This window comes from Rhinopithecus roxellana, chromosome 20 (assembly GCF_007565055.1).
Source record: "Rhinopithecus roxellana isolate Shanxi Qingling chromosome 20, ASM756505v1, whole genome shotgun sequence".
In the NCBI taxonomy this organism is placed as follows: Eukaryota; Metazoa; Chordata; class Mammalia; order Primates; family Cercopithecidae; genus Rhinopithecus; species Rhinopithecus roxellana.
The window spans coordinates 1,652,984-1,669,416 of NC_044568.1; the positions used below are offsets into that span (position 1 = coordinate 1,652,984).

At 44.8% G+C, this 16,433-nt stretch overlaps 2 protein-coding genes across 12 annotated transcripts in view; both read left to right on the forward strand.

Moving 5' to 3' along the window:
* TNRC6A (trinucleotide repeat containing adaptor 6A) overlaps window positions 1–14,943 on the forward strand; it is a 101,496-nt gene extending 86,553 nt beyond the window's left edge. For 5 of the 10 annotated variants that reach the window (XM_030925135.1, XM_030925137.1, XM_030925133.1 and 2 more), the window contains 7 exons: window positions 3,891–4,049; window positions 5,575–5,715; window positions 7,359–7,466; window positions 8,906–9,127; window positions 10,786–10,856; window positions 11,573–11,712; window positions 12,134–13,462. In XM_030925135.1, the coding sequence (XP_030780995.1) occupies window positions 3,891–4,049; window positions 5,575–5,715; window positions 7,359–7,466; window positions 8,906–9,127; window positions 10,786–10,856; window positions 11,573–11,712; window positions 12,134–12,509 (1,217 nt within the window). In that variant the 3' untranslated portion in view covers window positions 12,510–13,462. Of the gene's footprint in view, window positions 1–3,890; window positions 4,050–5,574; window positions 5,716–7,358; window positions 7,467–8,905; window positions 9,128–10,785; window positions 10,857–11,572; window positions 11,713–12,133 lie in introns of all 10 variants that reach the window. The other 5 variants (XM_030925138.1, XM_030925129.1, XM_030925132.1 and 2 more) reach the window with 2 other exon arrangements.
* Window positions 14,944–15,468: 525 nt separating this feature from the next.
* The window catches only part of SLC5A11 (solute carrier family 5 member 11), a 97,780-nt gene continuing 96,815 nt past the window's right edge, over window positions 15,469–16,433 (forward strand). For both annotated transcript variants that reach the window (XM_030925145.1, XM_010367862.2), the window contains exon 1: window positions 15,469–16,344. The gene's annotated coding sequence lies outside the window, so the exon portion shown is untranslated. The remainder of the gene's footprint in view (window positions 16,345–16,433) is intronic.

The following is a 16,433-nucleotide window of genomic DNA, read 5'->3' on the forward strand; positions in this document are numbered from 1 at the left end:
CCTTCACCTCAGCACCCAGATGAATTTGGTGACATGTATAGGAGGAGATTTTTTATTTTAGCCTTGGTTGGAGGCAGTTGGGCAAGGCTTCTCGGAGGCTTGTGATCTCTGAAGCTGAGATATGAAAGATAAACAGAAGTTAGGCAGGCAGGGGTGAAGGGAGGGGAAACCATGAGAGCTGGGGCAAGGCTGGACTATTGTAAACTATTGAAGACTATTGTAAACTATTGAAACTATTGAAGAGTTTGAACATTGTCTTTTGTGTGTTGGAGAGAATTAAGCCAGGAGATGACATGATCAGATGTGCACTTTTGAATGATGCCTCTAGGTGCAGTGTGGATAATTGGAGTAGATCTAGTGTAGTCATTATCCAGGAGCTGTGGAGGAAGTGGAATTGACAGGGCTTGGTGATTCTAGCTTAAGCAGCCTCAAATCTATGATTGCTATTTAAATGATATTTTTGTGACATTCCCTTTTTTTTTCTGTTGAATTATACTTTGAAAGTTTATTAACTAAACTTTAGGGTCAGATTTCTAGATTGTACACAGTGGACTAATGATTTTCAGAAATTAAAATTGTCATATAATAGAAGGAACCATTAGCCCGTAAACCAAACAGACCTTTGATTCTAAGTTGGTTTGCCATCATTCAGAGGAATATCACTTTGGGATCTTTTTTTTTTTTTTTTTTTTTTTTTTTTGACAGAGTCTCACTCGGTCACCCAGGCTGGAGTTCAGTGATGCAGTCTCTACTCACTGCAACCCTCGTCTCCGGGGTTCAAGTGGTGCTCATGCCTCAGCCTCCTGAGTATAGCTGGGATTACAGGTGTGTGTCACCACACCCGGCTAATTTTTGTAATTTTAGTAGAGACAGGGTTTACCATGTTCGCCAGGCTGGTCTCGAACTCCTGAACTCAGGTGATCTGCCTGCCTCGGCCTGCCAAAGTGCTGAGATTATAGGCGTGAGCCACCAGGCCCAGCTGGGAATTTTTCTGACCTGAAGAGTGAGAACAGGGAGTTGAGACAATGGGGAAATGGCAAAATAAATATGAATCCTAGGTTTGAGACTTAGCTCTGCTACTAATTGACTCTGCTATTTTTTCAGTTGTGCACCACTTAATGGCAATGTTGCAGTAAACAATAGGCCATGTATCCAACAGTGGGTCCATTGAGCTTGTAATACCATATTTTTATTGTTCCTTTCCTGTTTAGCTATGTTTAGATACACCCTTCTGTTACGGTTGCTTACATTACTCAGTACAGTAACACACTAGGAGCAGTAGCCTAGTGTGTTAACACTAGGAAGTCTTCATAAGTAGATAATGAGTGTTCATAAGTAGAAAATGAAGTTTTCATAAGTAGAAATTGTTCTAACACACATGTAGCCTAGGAGCAGTAGGTGAGGCCACAGGGCTTTGCTGTGTAATGGGCTCTACCATCTAGGTTTGTATAAGGGCACTCTGATGTTCACACAAAAATGAAATCGCCTAGTTTCTCCAAATGTAGCCCTGTTAATTGACACGTGATTGTAATTAGCTACTTGGCAAGTAACTTAACCTTTCTGAACTTCAGGTCCCTCATCTGCCAAATGGAATTAATACTACCTCTTAGGCTTTTTTTTTTTTTTTTTTTTTTTTTGAGACAGGATCTCACCCCAGTTGCCGAGGCCGGAGTGCAGTGGCACAGTCTCAGGTCACTGCCGCCTTGACCTCCCGTACTCAGGTGATCCCCCTCCACCTCAGCCTCCCAAGCATCTGGGATTACAAGCGTGCACCACCACGCCTGGCTAGTTTTTTGTATTTTTACTAGAGATGGGGTTTTGCCATGTTGCCCAAGCTGGTCTCAAACTCCGGACCTCAAGTGATCCCCTGCCTCAGCCTCCCAAAGTGCTGGAATTGCAGATGTGAGCCACCGTGCCCGGCCTAGTTTTATTTTAGATTCAGGGAGTGCATGTTCATGTTTTTACACAGGTATATTGCATGCTGGTGGAGATTGGGCTTCCAGTGAGCCCATTACCCAAATAGTGAACATTTTACTTGATAAGTAGTTTTTCAACCCTTGCCACCCTCCCCACTTTTGGAATCCCGAGTGTCTATTAATAATTTCCATCTTTGGGTATCCATTGGTTAGCTCCTACTTAAAAGTGGGAACATACAATATTTTTTTTTCTCTTTAGTTCACATAGGGTAATGGCTCCCAACTCCATCCATTTTGCTGCAAAAGACATGATTTCATTCTTTTTTATGGTGCCCCTCTTGGGATGTTTTAAGGATGAATGAGACGATGCATCTCAGGCACTTAGGCGCTGGAACAGAGTTAGACACATCAGTGGTCAGCAGATCATAGCCATCATTGCCGTTACTGCCTTTATCACTATCTCGTCAGATGCCCTACCTCCAAGACAAATACATTTCTCCACTGTACATTTAGTTGCGTTTACTTAAACTGAACCTATCACATAGGTTTTACATTTCATTTTCCTGATGTTCCTCTTGTGTTGATTAATGAAATAAAATTGCACCCTTGCTGTCTCGTTATATCTATTTGCCTTTGATTAAATGAGGTTTTCATAAGTAGAAATTGTTCTTACTAGAAAAAAATACATAATTACGTTTATCATCTCAGGTGTAAGAATTAATCACTTGAAATGTGGCAGTTGTGCTTGCCTCATGTATCCTGTACAGCCATTACTTCATTTATGTCCCATTTCACTCCCAAGTGGCTTTAATTCCGCTTATAGAACAGATACATAGTTGACACAGATCAGAGTGACAAGATTGAGGACGCCAGAGCCAAAGGGGAAATGGAAGCTGTGGAGACGCGCTGAGTCAGGGATAGGTCAGTGCCCACCAGTGAGAGGTGCGAGGCCCTGTCGTTAACCAGCTCCATCATCCCTGGGTTACCCATGTGCATGCTAGCACACTGTGACTTGAAGCCAGAGGCAAGAATCGGGGCTGGAGTGGCATGTAGGGCCCGGCTGTGTGTTACGGATGTTCATAGTGGGGGCCAGCTGGAGTTGCGAGCCAGGTTCTATTTACATCCACCTCAAACTCAACATGAATGGAGGAGACTTGGTTTTCCCTTCCAGACTCAGTCCTTCTAGTGTCAGTGGGTTGTACCTACGCCCATGAAATGATCGAAGCTAGAAAACAAGTCATTCTTTTTTTTTTTTCTTTTGAGATGGAGTCTTGCCCTGTTCCCAGGCTAGAGTGCAGTGGCATGATCTCACCTGACTGCAGCCTCTGCCTCCCGGGTTCAAGTGATTCTCCTGCCTCAGCCTCCTGAGTAGCTGTAGCTGGGATTACAGGCACTTGCCACCACGCCCAACTAATTTTTGTATTTTTAGTAGAGACAGGGTTTCATCATGTTAGCCGGAGTGGTCTCAATCTCTTGACCTCGTGATCCGCCCGCCTCGGTCTCCCAAAGTGCTGGGATTACAGGCACGAGCCACCACACCTGGCCCCATTCTTTCTTTTTTAACAGTTTATTGAGATATAATTTACTTATAATTCAGTGGCTTTTAGTATATTCACGGTGTTGTGTAGCCATCACCACAATCCATTTTTAAACATTTTTGTTGCCTGAAAAGAACCCCTGAGTTATCAGAGCCCTCCACCATACAACTGTTTTAATGATTTGGAAATAAGTTTGTGCTCATATTCTGGTCACTTAATGATATTTATGCCCCTCATAAACTTGAAATTCACAATGGTCATTTTCAGACATTCTTCAAATGAGATGTTAGAATCTCAATATAAAAGAATTACTCTAGAGAACACAGCCTAGAGCCCACAGATCTAATGGAAAGTGTTCGTGTTACATTTGAGAAGCTATAAGAAGTAAACCTGTGTGTACTCTGCTCACATTGCTCTATTATTCTTCCCTTGTTAGGTGCTATTTCAAGTGGTTTCAGGCTGGAAGAGTCTCCATTTGTTCCCTATGACTTTATGAACAGCAGTACTTCACCAGCCAGTCCTCCAGGTTCAATAGGAGATGGCTGGCCACGTGCCAAATCGCCTAACGGCTCTAGCAGTGTTAATTGGCCACCAGGTAAAATTTTTTCTGACACTTTCTTTCATGAGACTGTGTTTCCATTAAGGTTTTGTTACATCTGGACTTAATATTGATGTAGCCCAGATCGGCGTGCTTAGAGTGATGTGTGTGGATGAGAAGGAATGCAGAAGTGATAGAGGAAAAGTTAAGCATGAAGTCTTGGGCAAGTGAGTGTGTCAGCCTGTTATCTATACCTTTATGCTCAAGCAGCAGAGGTAGAAGTGAGTCCCATTGACCAGCATGTAGAATTATATTAAAAACTTTAGGCCGGGCACAGGGGCTCATGCCAGTAATCCCAGCACTTTGGGAGGCCGAGGCAAGGATCACGAGGTCAGGAGATCAAGACCATCCTGGCTAACACGGTGAAACCCCGTCTGTACTAAAACTACAAAAAATTAGCCAGGCATGGTGGCAGGCGCCTGTAGTTCCAGCTACTCGGGAGGCTGAGACAGGAGAATGGCGTGAATCTGGGAGACGGGGCTTGCAGTGAGCTGAGATTGTGCCACTGCACTCCAGCCTGGGCGACTGAGCAACACTCCATCTCAAAAAAAAACAACAGCAACCAAAACTTTCATTCACTGCTTCTCTTAAATTGTGTCAGGGAGTAACTTGCAGTATTTTCATTCATACATGGAGTTACCAGAAGTGCTTCTGTGGCCTGCTTTCTCCTACCTGAGTTGCAGTAGCTTTGTGATTTGTCTTAAAGCTTAAAGCACTTTTAAATGTTAACTGTTTAAAAATACATGAATCTGGCCGGGTGCAGTGGCTCACGCCTGTAATCCCAGCACTTTGGGAGGCTGCGGCGGGCAGGTCACGAGGTCTCAGTAGATCAAGACCATCCTGGCTAACACGGTGAAACACCATCTCTACTAAAAATACAAAAAAAAATTAGCCAGGTGTGGCGGCGTGCACCTGTAGTCCCAGCTACTCAGGAGGCTGAGGCAGGAGAATAGCGTGAACCCAGGAGGTGGAGCTTGCAGTGAGCCAGGATAACGCCACTGCATTCCATCTTGGGGGACAGAGCGAGACTTTGTCTCAAAAAAATAAATAAATAAATAAAAAATACATGAATCACAGCCAAGCACGGTGGCTTATGCCTGTAATCCCAGCACTTTGGGAGGCTGAGGTGGGAGATCACTTGAATCCAGGAGTTCAAAGCTGCAGTGAGTTATGATTGCACCACTGCACTCCAGCCTGGGTGATAGAGCAAGACTCTGTCTCAAACATGCATACATATATATATGATTTTTTACACACACACATATATATGTGTATAACATGTGTGGGTGTGTATATTCACATGCAGAGAGATGATTTCAGTTTTAAAAACTTGCAAGTTATTTGTAAAGAATAGCTTCTATGATACTAATTTTATTACTAAACCATCCTCTTAAGAGTGTTAGTATAAATTGGAAAGTATTTGAGAGTTGCATAGGATTTAGGAATAAAGGTTTTGGATATTTATTAATGGCTTTTAAAATGATGATTAAGCTTTGAACTAATTTTAAATTTCCATTTCCAGAATTTCGTCCTGGTGAGCCATGGAAAGGTTATCCAAACATTGACCCTGAAACTGACCCTTACGTCACTCCTGGCAGTGTCATAAACAATCTTTCAGTTAATACTGTGCGGGAAGTTGACCACCTCAGGGACAGGAACAGTGGTACGTAGGAGGTGCAAATCAATTTCTGAGTGACACTTAACAACACAGTTTAAGAATGGCTCATGTAGTACCCAGCTACTCTGGGAGACTGAGGCAGGAGGGTCACTTGAGCCCAGGAGCTTGAGACTAGCCTGGGCAACACAGTGTGGGACCCTGTCTCTTTAAAAAAGAAAGAAGATGAAGAAGAAGAAGAATGGCAGACAGAATTCTCTCTGTTCCCATAGGTGGCTCTTTAATTTGGCTACTTTTTAAATGATGAGGATTTTATCATCCCTTAGTATGGCAAATATGTATATTAATTTAATAAGTTAACTAACACAAAGGACCAGCAAACCTTTGCTTTCCAGTAGTTGTATTAACGGAATGAAAAAAACAACAAATGAAGGTTGTTACTAACTTTATACTGAGTTACAAGATGATAGTTATTTTTAAAATAGGTGTTTCTTATAACAGACATTTATACACTTATGTACTCTGAATATTGAAGGACTTTCACCAGGAAGAGCAAATTAGGCTGTCTTTCAGAGAGTAAGAATAAGACCAGTTTAAGGATCCCTGCAGTCCAGATGTGCTTTTTAATTGGTTAGTAAATAAAACCATCCTATTACCTGCCACAGGGTTACTTTTCACCTCAAGGCATTTACATGTGTTTCATCCATGATTTTGTACCAGAAGAGTGTTAATGAAATGAATTTTTTAAATATTAAAAAATATTTCCTGTCTTTTTGAAATACCGTCTATCCCTTTACACAGTTTATAAAGCAAATGTGAAGCAGCCACCATGTTGCATTAGACATGTAATTTACAGAGGTAACAAGTGTCTCTGCACCAGCGGAGAAGAGTCCTCAGCATTGTGAAGTGGCTGAGTTTCACAGACAGCTCTGTCCCCTCTGGGGGACACTAAGCCAAGCATAAATTCTCATGGTGTGGGAGTTAATGGAAGAATCCGATGTCTCTGAAAGTCAGGAGAGTTTGGATTTGATGTTAAAGGAAATAGAGCATTGAAGGCTTTGAGTGGGAGAATCTTTAAGATGGGGTCATCTGGCTGTGGTGAGCAGAGTGGATTGGATTGGGAGACTAGTCAGGGAACTGGTGTAGTAATCCAGATGGTAGTCGGGGTCTAGAGTTCAACTGGTAATGGTCAAGGGGGTTTTGAAAATGGGACACCAGGTTTGGGAGCCTGAATATATTGCATAATGGAGAAGACTGAAGGGCCTGTTCACTGGTAGTGTCTGTAATGGGGTGCCTTGGAGAGCAGGATAGCCAGTAAGAAGTCACTGGAGCTCAGGGGCGAGTTAGGAGCACCAAGACTCGAACCTCCTTTTAGACCCAGTGCTGGGAAGCAGAGCCGAGTGCTGTCATGGTGGCTGGACCTCATTGCTAGAGCACATCCTCACAGCCAGTGAGGACAAAATCAGAGGAAAATGCCTGTGCTGAGCCAAGGCAGAGACAGTTGGCAAGATCGCTCAGCATGCTTTTTTGAAGGCAAGAAGGAAGATGTCTCTGGCACCATCTTACCCTGAGTGGGCCTGTTTCCTTTCTCGTGGCATACTGTTAGGCTTCGGTTTCTCTGGAAGCTTTTGCTTTTTCTTAACCTCCACGTCCCTTGCTCTGGTGGCTGATTGGACTCTTCCCTGACACAGGGTCATCCTCATCCTTGAACACCACGCTGCCTTCAACTAGTGCCTGGTCATCCATTCGTGCCTCCAACTACAACGTTCCCCTCAGCAGTACAGCACAAAGCACTTCAGGTGGGCCTCGCCTTCGCTCAGGAAGGGAGGGTTGGTCACAGCCAGAGCCGTGGCTGTTGTTTAATGCCCTCTTCTTTTGTCCAGTCTTGTCAGGGAGTTAGGAGATTATGTTTGTGAGCCTGGGAAATTATTTTTAACATCACTTGTTCCTTTTTAAACTTACTGTACCCAGCGGTCATCTACTGAAATCAGTTTTTACTGAACAGCTTTCACTCATCTCAGAGCCACAGCAGCTCTATAATTAAATGTAATTTAATCCAAACTAGTTCTCAGACTATCTGCAGCGAAGGATCTTTAAAAAAAAAAAATTGCCCATCCTCATAGACTGATACTTTTGTAAAATACAGTAAACATGAATTCTGAATTGCTAGGAAAATAATGGCACACTTTAGAGTTACAGGAATGTCAGGTTGCTGTCTGTCTACACATGCGCACTCTGAATTTCTGGACTCATCCTGCAGCAGATTAGTATGAAACTGTGTTGTGGTGTTCTTCCAGCCATACCCTGAGTAGCACTGACCTGATGCACACGCACTTTGTAAGTGAAGTAAGAAAAAGAGTTGATAGTGATGGAAGATAGGAATGGTTCCACTCCTTGCTGTCCCTCTCAGGCTTTTAGCATGATAGTTGATGTAGTTTACTGTATACCTGGTCCCTGCATACCTACTCATGTCTCCATTGCTGCAAGGCAGTATGTGTCAGGATCTGGGCCTGCTGTCTTTTTCTTCCTTCCTTCCTTCCTTCCTTTCTCTGTCTCTCTCTTTCCTTCCTTTCCTTTCTTCCTCCCTTCCTTTTTCTTTCTTTTCTTTTTTTTTGTTTTTTTTTTTTTTTCTGCCCTACAGGCTTAGTTTTGAATCCTGGCTCTACATTAGACCCATAGGCAAATTACTTACCCAGTCTGTCCTCAGTAGACTGTGTCAGGACCACAGACAGCGCATGCCAGGTGCCCAGCAAGCCAATACTCAGCGCAGACAGGCAGGCACCCTGTGAAGATCTCCTTTGGCAGCTCCCAAGTTGGGGCTCTTTTGCAGTCCTTTTTTCCTTGAGTAAACAACAGAGTTCTAAAATTCAATTAAATGGCCTACCTGACTTTCTTGAGTGACTCAATTATGGTTAGTAAGAAGTTCACAATTCCAATTTTAGAGCAATTCAGATTGTTTTCCATTTCAGTTCGAGTACAGTTTTAGACACTGGCCTGAGAATTTCATAGGTCTTTACAGCTGTTAATAACAGATCAATGGCTTGAGTGTTTGGAGGGATGGAAGGCAGTTTCCTTTGGGCTGATTTTCTTTTTTGGCAGTTTAGTTGATTTGGGGGTTTTAATAGTTTCTTTTGTTTGTTAGATTTGCTTTTTGTGGGAGAATGGATGTCATTATTTAAATTTCCTCATTTCTTAAACATTATTCCTCCCCTCTTCATTTTTTTCCCCCTTTGAGTAGCCAGAAATAGTGATTCCAAATTGACATGGTCTCCTGGTTCAGTTACAAACACCTCTCTGGCTCATGAGCTGTGGAAGGTCCCTTTGCCACCTAAAAACATCACTGCTCCGTCCCGTCCACCTCCGGGACTGACTGGTCAGAAGCCACCCTTGTCTACGTGGGATAATTCTCCCCTTCGTGTAGGTGGAGGATGGGGAAATTCTGACGCCAGATATACCCCAGGTAAGATGCAGTACCTAAGGTGGTTTTCTGTGGTTTATTTGTGAAACGCTAACCAGTGCCAACAGTCGAGTTTAACAGAGACGTGAACAGTAAACTATTGCCTCACCTCCGTCAGGGGGAATGAGAACTTCAGTAAACAAATGATCCACCCAAAGGTAAACAACAGGCCGCAGTAACATTAATGCATTGGGAAGCTCCATTGTCTCAGAAGTTCCTCAAGACTACATCTTAAAATGTGTAGTAACTTCCTGCTCGTGGCAGAAAAAAAACACATAACATGGAGCAGAAGCCAGTATTGGGCAAGTCTGGGAACATGGGAACAGGTTATCTGGGCCTTGAAGTGTAGGGGAGTAGCTTGGCCTGTATTAAACGGGGACATCTGAGAGTGAAAGAGGGTGCTGTTGACTAACCATACGCAGCCAACAGGCATAAGCCAGAAGGCCCCGGCAGACTGGTTCCTCTGCCTCTCCTCATTCTATAAATGACTAACATTGGATTTGTACTGGCATCATTTCCTGCCTGTGCCATCCCCACACCATACATATACATAGGCCCCAGATGAGCCTAGCAGTTTCCCCGGTAAATACAGTCTTATCCTTCACTCTGCCTTGCCTGCAAACTAGCAAACGTTCCCATCTTCAAGCTGAAAATGAGTAATAAAACCTCATTGATATTTTCTGATTAAATGTGTAATTTCTGATCTTTAGACAGGTGACTGGCTGTAGGAAAACTTGCAGCTTTTCCTTTGGGTGGGGGTTAATTATAGGAAAAGAACACTAAAGTACATGCCAAGCTACTGAATGTAAGTTAACGTAATTGGTGTGGTGTGAGTGGTCTTTGCAGGCCACAGACGTCTGTCTGGATGCCAGCTAAGAGACTGGCAGCACACAGCGAGGCGTGCTAGTGAACATGGCCCAGGAGCCCACCCCAGGGAGGCTTGGTGCAGTTGAGTGGAATCAGCAAACCTGTAGGAGTAAGCCAAGCAATCCGAGGGGCAGACTCTGCCAAGGCCCAGACACCTGAGAAAGCACAAAGGCACCCGTTAGAATGAGGAGAGGATTGCAGGGCGTGGGGAGGATTCCATGAGAGGTGGATAGGCCTGAGCTGTGTCATGGAACACAGCACCTGAAGCATTTGTGAGGTGCCTTGGGTTATAGATGGGGTCGGGGATGAGGGCTGTACTCATCCAGAGTAGAGACCAGATGGGGAGCCCCTGCGGTAACCCAGGTGAAAACAAGGAGCGTCTGTGCGATTGCAAGCTCTGGAATCCCCTTAAAGCTTCATGCCCTAAAGGACACACATGCAGAGTGACCAGACCTTACTGAAGTCTTCCCCAGATGGTACCGTTTGAGATGATTTTAGCTCCTATCAATGAGAAGATCTCAAAGAGATGCAGCCTTTTGTGGCTCACTGCCCTCCTGTGTGGTGAGCTGGGAGCCATTCTGAGCTCACTCTCCCCAGAGGCAGAGCCCCCTGCCGTGGATGTTAATGCCTCACCATGGCTAGGGCGAACTCAAATTCTGGGCCTAGGGAGAAAGCCTCTAGTGTAGAGGTGCAAGGATGTGAAGGAAGCCAAGAGGCCAAGTGATCTGCTGAGTAACTATAGTTGGACTCTTTCAGTCCTGGAAAACTGACTTGTCCTTTTTTTCCTTGCTTAGGTTCCAGCTGGGGTGAGAGCAGCTCAGGGAGAATAACAAATTGGCTTGTTCTAAAAAACCTTACACCTCAGGTAAGGATATCAGATAACACTGGTTTATGTGGCTACGCCAGGGAGCATGGGAACAGAGGTTCAGGTCTGGGTGTGAGAGGAGGGCTGCTAAGTGGTAGTGAGGCCTGGCAGAGGAGTGGTCTCAGGCAGGATGTGGTCGAATCTGGTGGTTCATGCTGTAATGTGCCTGGGAACCAAACAAAAATACAGATTCCCAAGCCTCACCCAGAGATTGAGTCAGTAGATCTGGGCTAGGAGCTGGGACTCTGCATTTGTATGAGGGCCTGCAGATGAATTTGACGCAGGTGGTCCTTGTTGGCACGTGGAGAAACCCTGGTCTGTCCCCGAGTTGAGAGCATTTTCTTAGCCCCTGGCCCGTCCCCTCCTCTGGAGGCTGGGTGTTGAGCTCCCACCGCCCTCCTCCCCCAGGAAGCATAACCTTGATGGATGCTGTCCTCAGGGCAGGGAAGAGAGAAGACGTGGAGTCACACAGCAGGGGCAGTGCTTCATAAGGAATTGGGGGTCTGGGGAGTGTCCAGGAGTCTAGAGGCCGGAGCAGTATGACTGAGAGCAGTGGAGGTGGGGAAGGTCAGAGCTACATCAGAGTGTCAATGAAGAGTGGTACCAGGAGCACAGAGCCTCAGGGAAGAGAGGAGGGGCAGCAGCGCAGCCTGGAACGGCCTCCTGGAGGGCCCACGGTGATGCCTCTCACTGGTGGTTGCCACACTGTTTCCTAGATCGATGGCTCAACTCTGCGCACTCTGTGCATGCAGCACGGCCCACTGATCACATTCCACCTGAACCTCCCTCACGGAAATGCTCTGGTCCGCTACAGTTCAAAAGAAGAGGTAGTGAAGGCACAAAAGTCTCTGCACATGTAAGTTGGCTGTTGGGCTCCCAGTTGGAAGAGTCTAGGGAAAGGAGTTGTGTGACAGCACAGCCTGGCCCAGGGCCCCGCACCGGGTCCTGTGTGGGTGGCTCCTGTTGGCCACAGTAGTGCCCTGATTCCAAGGTCAGCACTCCTAAGCAGGGAATCGGACCTAGCCAAATGGCCCTAGAAAGTCCTTTACATTGCCCATGGGAGACAGAGGAAGTTCGCTCTGGTCAAGGCACCAGGTCCTGAAGAGCTGTGCGCACATGCTCGGGTGAAGGGAGGGCACTCGGGTTATGTGGTGTGGTCTCTCCCTCTGCGCCTTCTGTGGCTTTTCTAGCAGAGACAAGTTGCACCCTCACTTGTGAGTGAATGAAGCCCTCCTGGCGCACTGTCCTCATGTGTCCGCGGTGCCTCTCTCCTCTAGGTGTGTACTGGGGAACACTACTATTCTTGCTGAGTTTGCCAGTGAAGAGGAGATCAGTCGTTTCTTTGCACAAAGCCAGTCTCTGACCCCTTCTCCCGGCTGGCAGTCTCTTGGGTCCAGCCAGAGCCGGCTGGGCTCCCTCGACTGTTCCCACTCATTCTCCAGCCGGACCGATCTCAATCACTGGAATGGTGCTGGGCTGTCGGGAACTAACTGTGGAGACCTTCACGGCACTTCACTCTGGGGGACCCCGCATTATTCCACAAGCCTGTGGGGTCCTCCAAGCAGCAGCGACCCCCGAGGAATTAGCAGCCCATCTCCCATTAACGCTTTTCTTTCTGTTGACCACCTGGGTGGGGGTGGAGAGTCCATGTAACAGTGTAGATGCAGACTCACCGACCGGGACCTCAGACGCGAGGGAAAGGAGCACTAAGTGGGGCTCGCCGCCTGCAGCCAGGGGCCGCCTGTGGGAACAGCTATTCTCTGCACATTTTCCACTTTGTTTTCCCCAAAACATATCAGTTTGAATACTTGAATCATGCAGGCCAATATTATAATGTGAAAAGGTATCTACTCTATTACACTCCCAAATAGCGCCATACATGCTAAACCGTAGAGAATGAGCTCGCTTGTGTCTATTCATCATGTTTAGCCTTTGGATTCTTTTTTTTTTTTTCTTCTTCCTTCTATTCCTCCTCCCCTCCCCTTTTTTTCTCTCTTGCAAAACCATTTTTTGGGCTGATACCGTATGAGCTTTTCCCTTTGCACTGAATGATGTTCTCTCCGTCTCATCGGCAGTATGGGGGCAGCTGTCCCAGTGTCAATGTTTACTCAAGGGTGTTCTTAGGAGGCGTGCGCTCTCTACTATGCCTTGATGTTGCCTACCTTATTGTGGTATCGTGGAGTTTAAAAGATCAAGTTAGGACTGACTTAGGATTATTAATGAAAGTGTTGCACCAGTTTTTTCATGTTGTAAAACTAAAGAATTTCGCTCTGCAGTTTGAAAAACTGTGGCCACAGCTGTGACTTGCAGCCCACCTGCCACCCAGGACGGGCCCTGCACTTTGAATAGGCTTTCCATTTTGTTTTGGAGGTTCCCACGTTGAACCTTCTTGTTTACAGATTTTTTTGTTTGTTTTTTGAGAAAAAAAAATGTTTACTCTTCCATCATTTAAAAAAAATGTAAAAGACAAAAAAAAAATGGAGGATGATTTAAAAGATGCTTTCTATCTCTGGGAAAAAGGAGCAGCATTTGGCCATGTTCTTTTGTTTTTCTATTCCTGTCCCAAATCAAAGAGCATGGTTCTCAGGAAAACCAGTTCCCCAGTTAAAAAAAAAAATTTTAAAAATTAAAAAAAAATAAATAAACTCCTTGTAGTTTCTTATAGGAAAAAAACAAAAACCCCAACTTTTAGCACTGATACTACATATTGCTCTGTTAAAGAATTTTCTCTGCCAAAAAAGAAAAAACAAAAAACAAAAAAACGCTTAAAGCTGGAGTTTGACATTCTGCTTTCAGATGCTGTCTTTTTATTAGTGAGTGATGATGGTTTGCTAATAATCAGTAGGTAATAATTTTTTGTAATCCCATCAAGTGGCTCCATATGTTTCTGCTCTCTTGTGACTGTGTTAATGTTTAACTGTTGTACCTTAAAGCCGAAATCAGTAACTATGCATACTGTAACCAAGGTATTGGGCTTACAGAGTTGTTTGTTGTATAAAGAAAATTTTAAATGTTGTTGCAAACTAACGAGTTACACCATTTTAAACTTTCTTTCCTCCCCCCCTTTTTTTGCCCACAAATGGTATTATAATGCTTGCTTAGTCAAAGAAGAGAGACTAAACAAGGGTAAAAATTTTAACAGTACAGAATTTGCCATCATTTCATTGCCTTGATTCTAACTGTTTGTGTCCTAAGATGCAAAAGAAGTCAGTGGCTTTTAACTGTTTACAAATAGAATGTGATTGTAAAATGTACAGTTTGGTTGTGTTTGAATTATGAAATTTCTTCGGATATAATAAACCATGACTTTTTGGCTGCTCAACATTAATTGTCTCCTTTTTGTGAATTTATTTGTAGGCTCTTTTTTATAATGAAAGTTTCAAAGTTGCTATGTATGAGGGTTCTCATAGAGCAACCGATTAAAAATTTAAGCAAATATTTGAACATTTTATCTGAACTCATCACAATTTCACCCTGAAATAATGTGAGAACAATGGGAAACTGTAGCTTGCTCCTTCCCACCCTCTCTGAGCATCTTTGGGATCTTGTTGCTCAAAACTCTTCTGTGACTTCATCTTCCCCACCATTTGTGCCCATCTCAAGCCTCAGCAAGAAACCATGTGGAACATGAAGCTTAATGACTTGACAGTGTACTAGTGTTAAACTCTCATACCTCTGTTACAAAGCGAGAAACGCCACACCCGGACTGGCCTTTTCTTCCCCCTTCACGGCCCTCACTTCTCCCTGCAGGAGCTCGGGGGCGAAACCTGTGTATGGATTTCAGTGTATGACTTCAGATCATGCTCCAACTTGCCAGGTGTAAGCTAATGTTGTCGGACACCTTACTATAAGCAAATGTTATTCAGTGCGTTCAATGTATATTGACTTCCATACTGGTTTTTCCAAAAACCAAAGGTAGCTTTGAAAAACCATGTCTGGAAATGTTTGGAGCGTTAAGCTGATTGACCTTCTGACCTTGGGGCTTTGAGTAGTATATAATTCATAACTGCGTTACTTGTATTGTTAAAGTGTTTGGGAGTTTTTTGCGCTTGTTATGTGGAAATAAAGTGTTTGATTTAAAATTTTTTAAAGTGGTTTGGATCTTTGCCTAGTCCTTAAATAAATACAGCTCTATTCCCTCAGCCACCATTACTTCTCGGTCTTAATCCCGACTGCCAGTTCCTGGGTGCTGCCCTTTGTCTGGCACAGACCTGCAGCTGACCGTGCTGGGCCCCCGACTCGGGGCTTTCTAGTCACTCAGTGCCACCAAGAGTCGGGGTAAACTTTTTAACACAGGCACTTAACGCGTTTTTTCTTTCTTCCTTTTCTCTTTCTCCTTTCTTCCTTTTTTTTCTGTGTTTTTTCTTTCTTTCTTTTTTTTCTTTCTACAGGGTTTCACTCTGGATCTCGGCTCACTGTAACCTCCGCCTCCCAGGCTCAAAGGATTCTCGTCCCTCAGCCTTTCAAGTAGCTGGGATTACAGGCACCTACCACCGAATCTGGCTAAGTTTTGCATTTTTAATAGAGATGGGGTTTCACCATGTTGCTCAGGCTGGTCTCAAACTCCTAAGCTCAAGCAATCTGCCCATCTCAGCCTCCCAAAGTGCTGGGATTACAGGCGTGAGCCACTGCGCCTGGCCTCACAGGCATTTATACATTTTCAAATATCCCTCCTTGTTCTGCTCCCCTGGGTGTGTTTCCAGCTCTGATGAACCTCAGCTTCTCCACAGTGCTATGCTTTCCACCCTCAAAAGACTGGAGGATAGCTTGCCCTGGACTTCCTTCCCCAGTCAAGAGTTAAAATAGCTCCTTCCATCATTTCAAGGAACTGTGCTAGGCCACCACATGCTGAATAGGCTCTCACTAGTCTTTGTCATCCACCTTCTCAGATCGATGATAGTGGCTGAATAAATATTGCAAGGAATAGCAGCTGAGCTGTCACCTGTTGACACCTGAGGACAGGAGACTGTGGTAGTGCCATGCTGTTGGCTTGTGCAGGTGGATGAACCGGGGAATGATGCTAAGGTCAAAGGGGGGTTTTTGATCCAGAGGATCAAATTCAGGTTGAACAGCATGAAGATAGGGACTGAGATGAAGGAGGAGTATTTGCATCAAGACTGAGGGATGGCCGGGCATGGTTGTCTCATGCATGTCATCCTAGCACTTTGGGAGGCTGAGGTGGGAGGATCACTTGAGCTCAAGAGTTCGAGACCACCCTGGGCAATATACTGAGACCCAGTCTCGAAAAGTTGGGAGGATGACAAATCGAGGTTGCACTGAGCAAGCCGTCTTAACTTTTGGCTAAGGCATCATTTCCATGCGTTGGGACTTAATTGGTTTTCCCTCGTCTCCAAAGTTCAGATCTTTTCCTGCTGATCCTTTGATTCCAGATGTGCAGAGGGGAGTCTGAACAAGAGCCAGAACTGGAACTCACATGGACGTTGACAGAGACCAGGCCTTCAGCCCTGGTGGAACTTGGCCTGAATAGGTATTTACACGGTCCAAGGGAAGGGGGAGTAACAACATTGGTGTGCTAAGGGTTCTCTACGTGCCAGGCACTTTTTTAAAAAGCTTTAT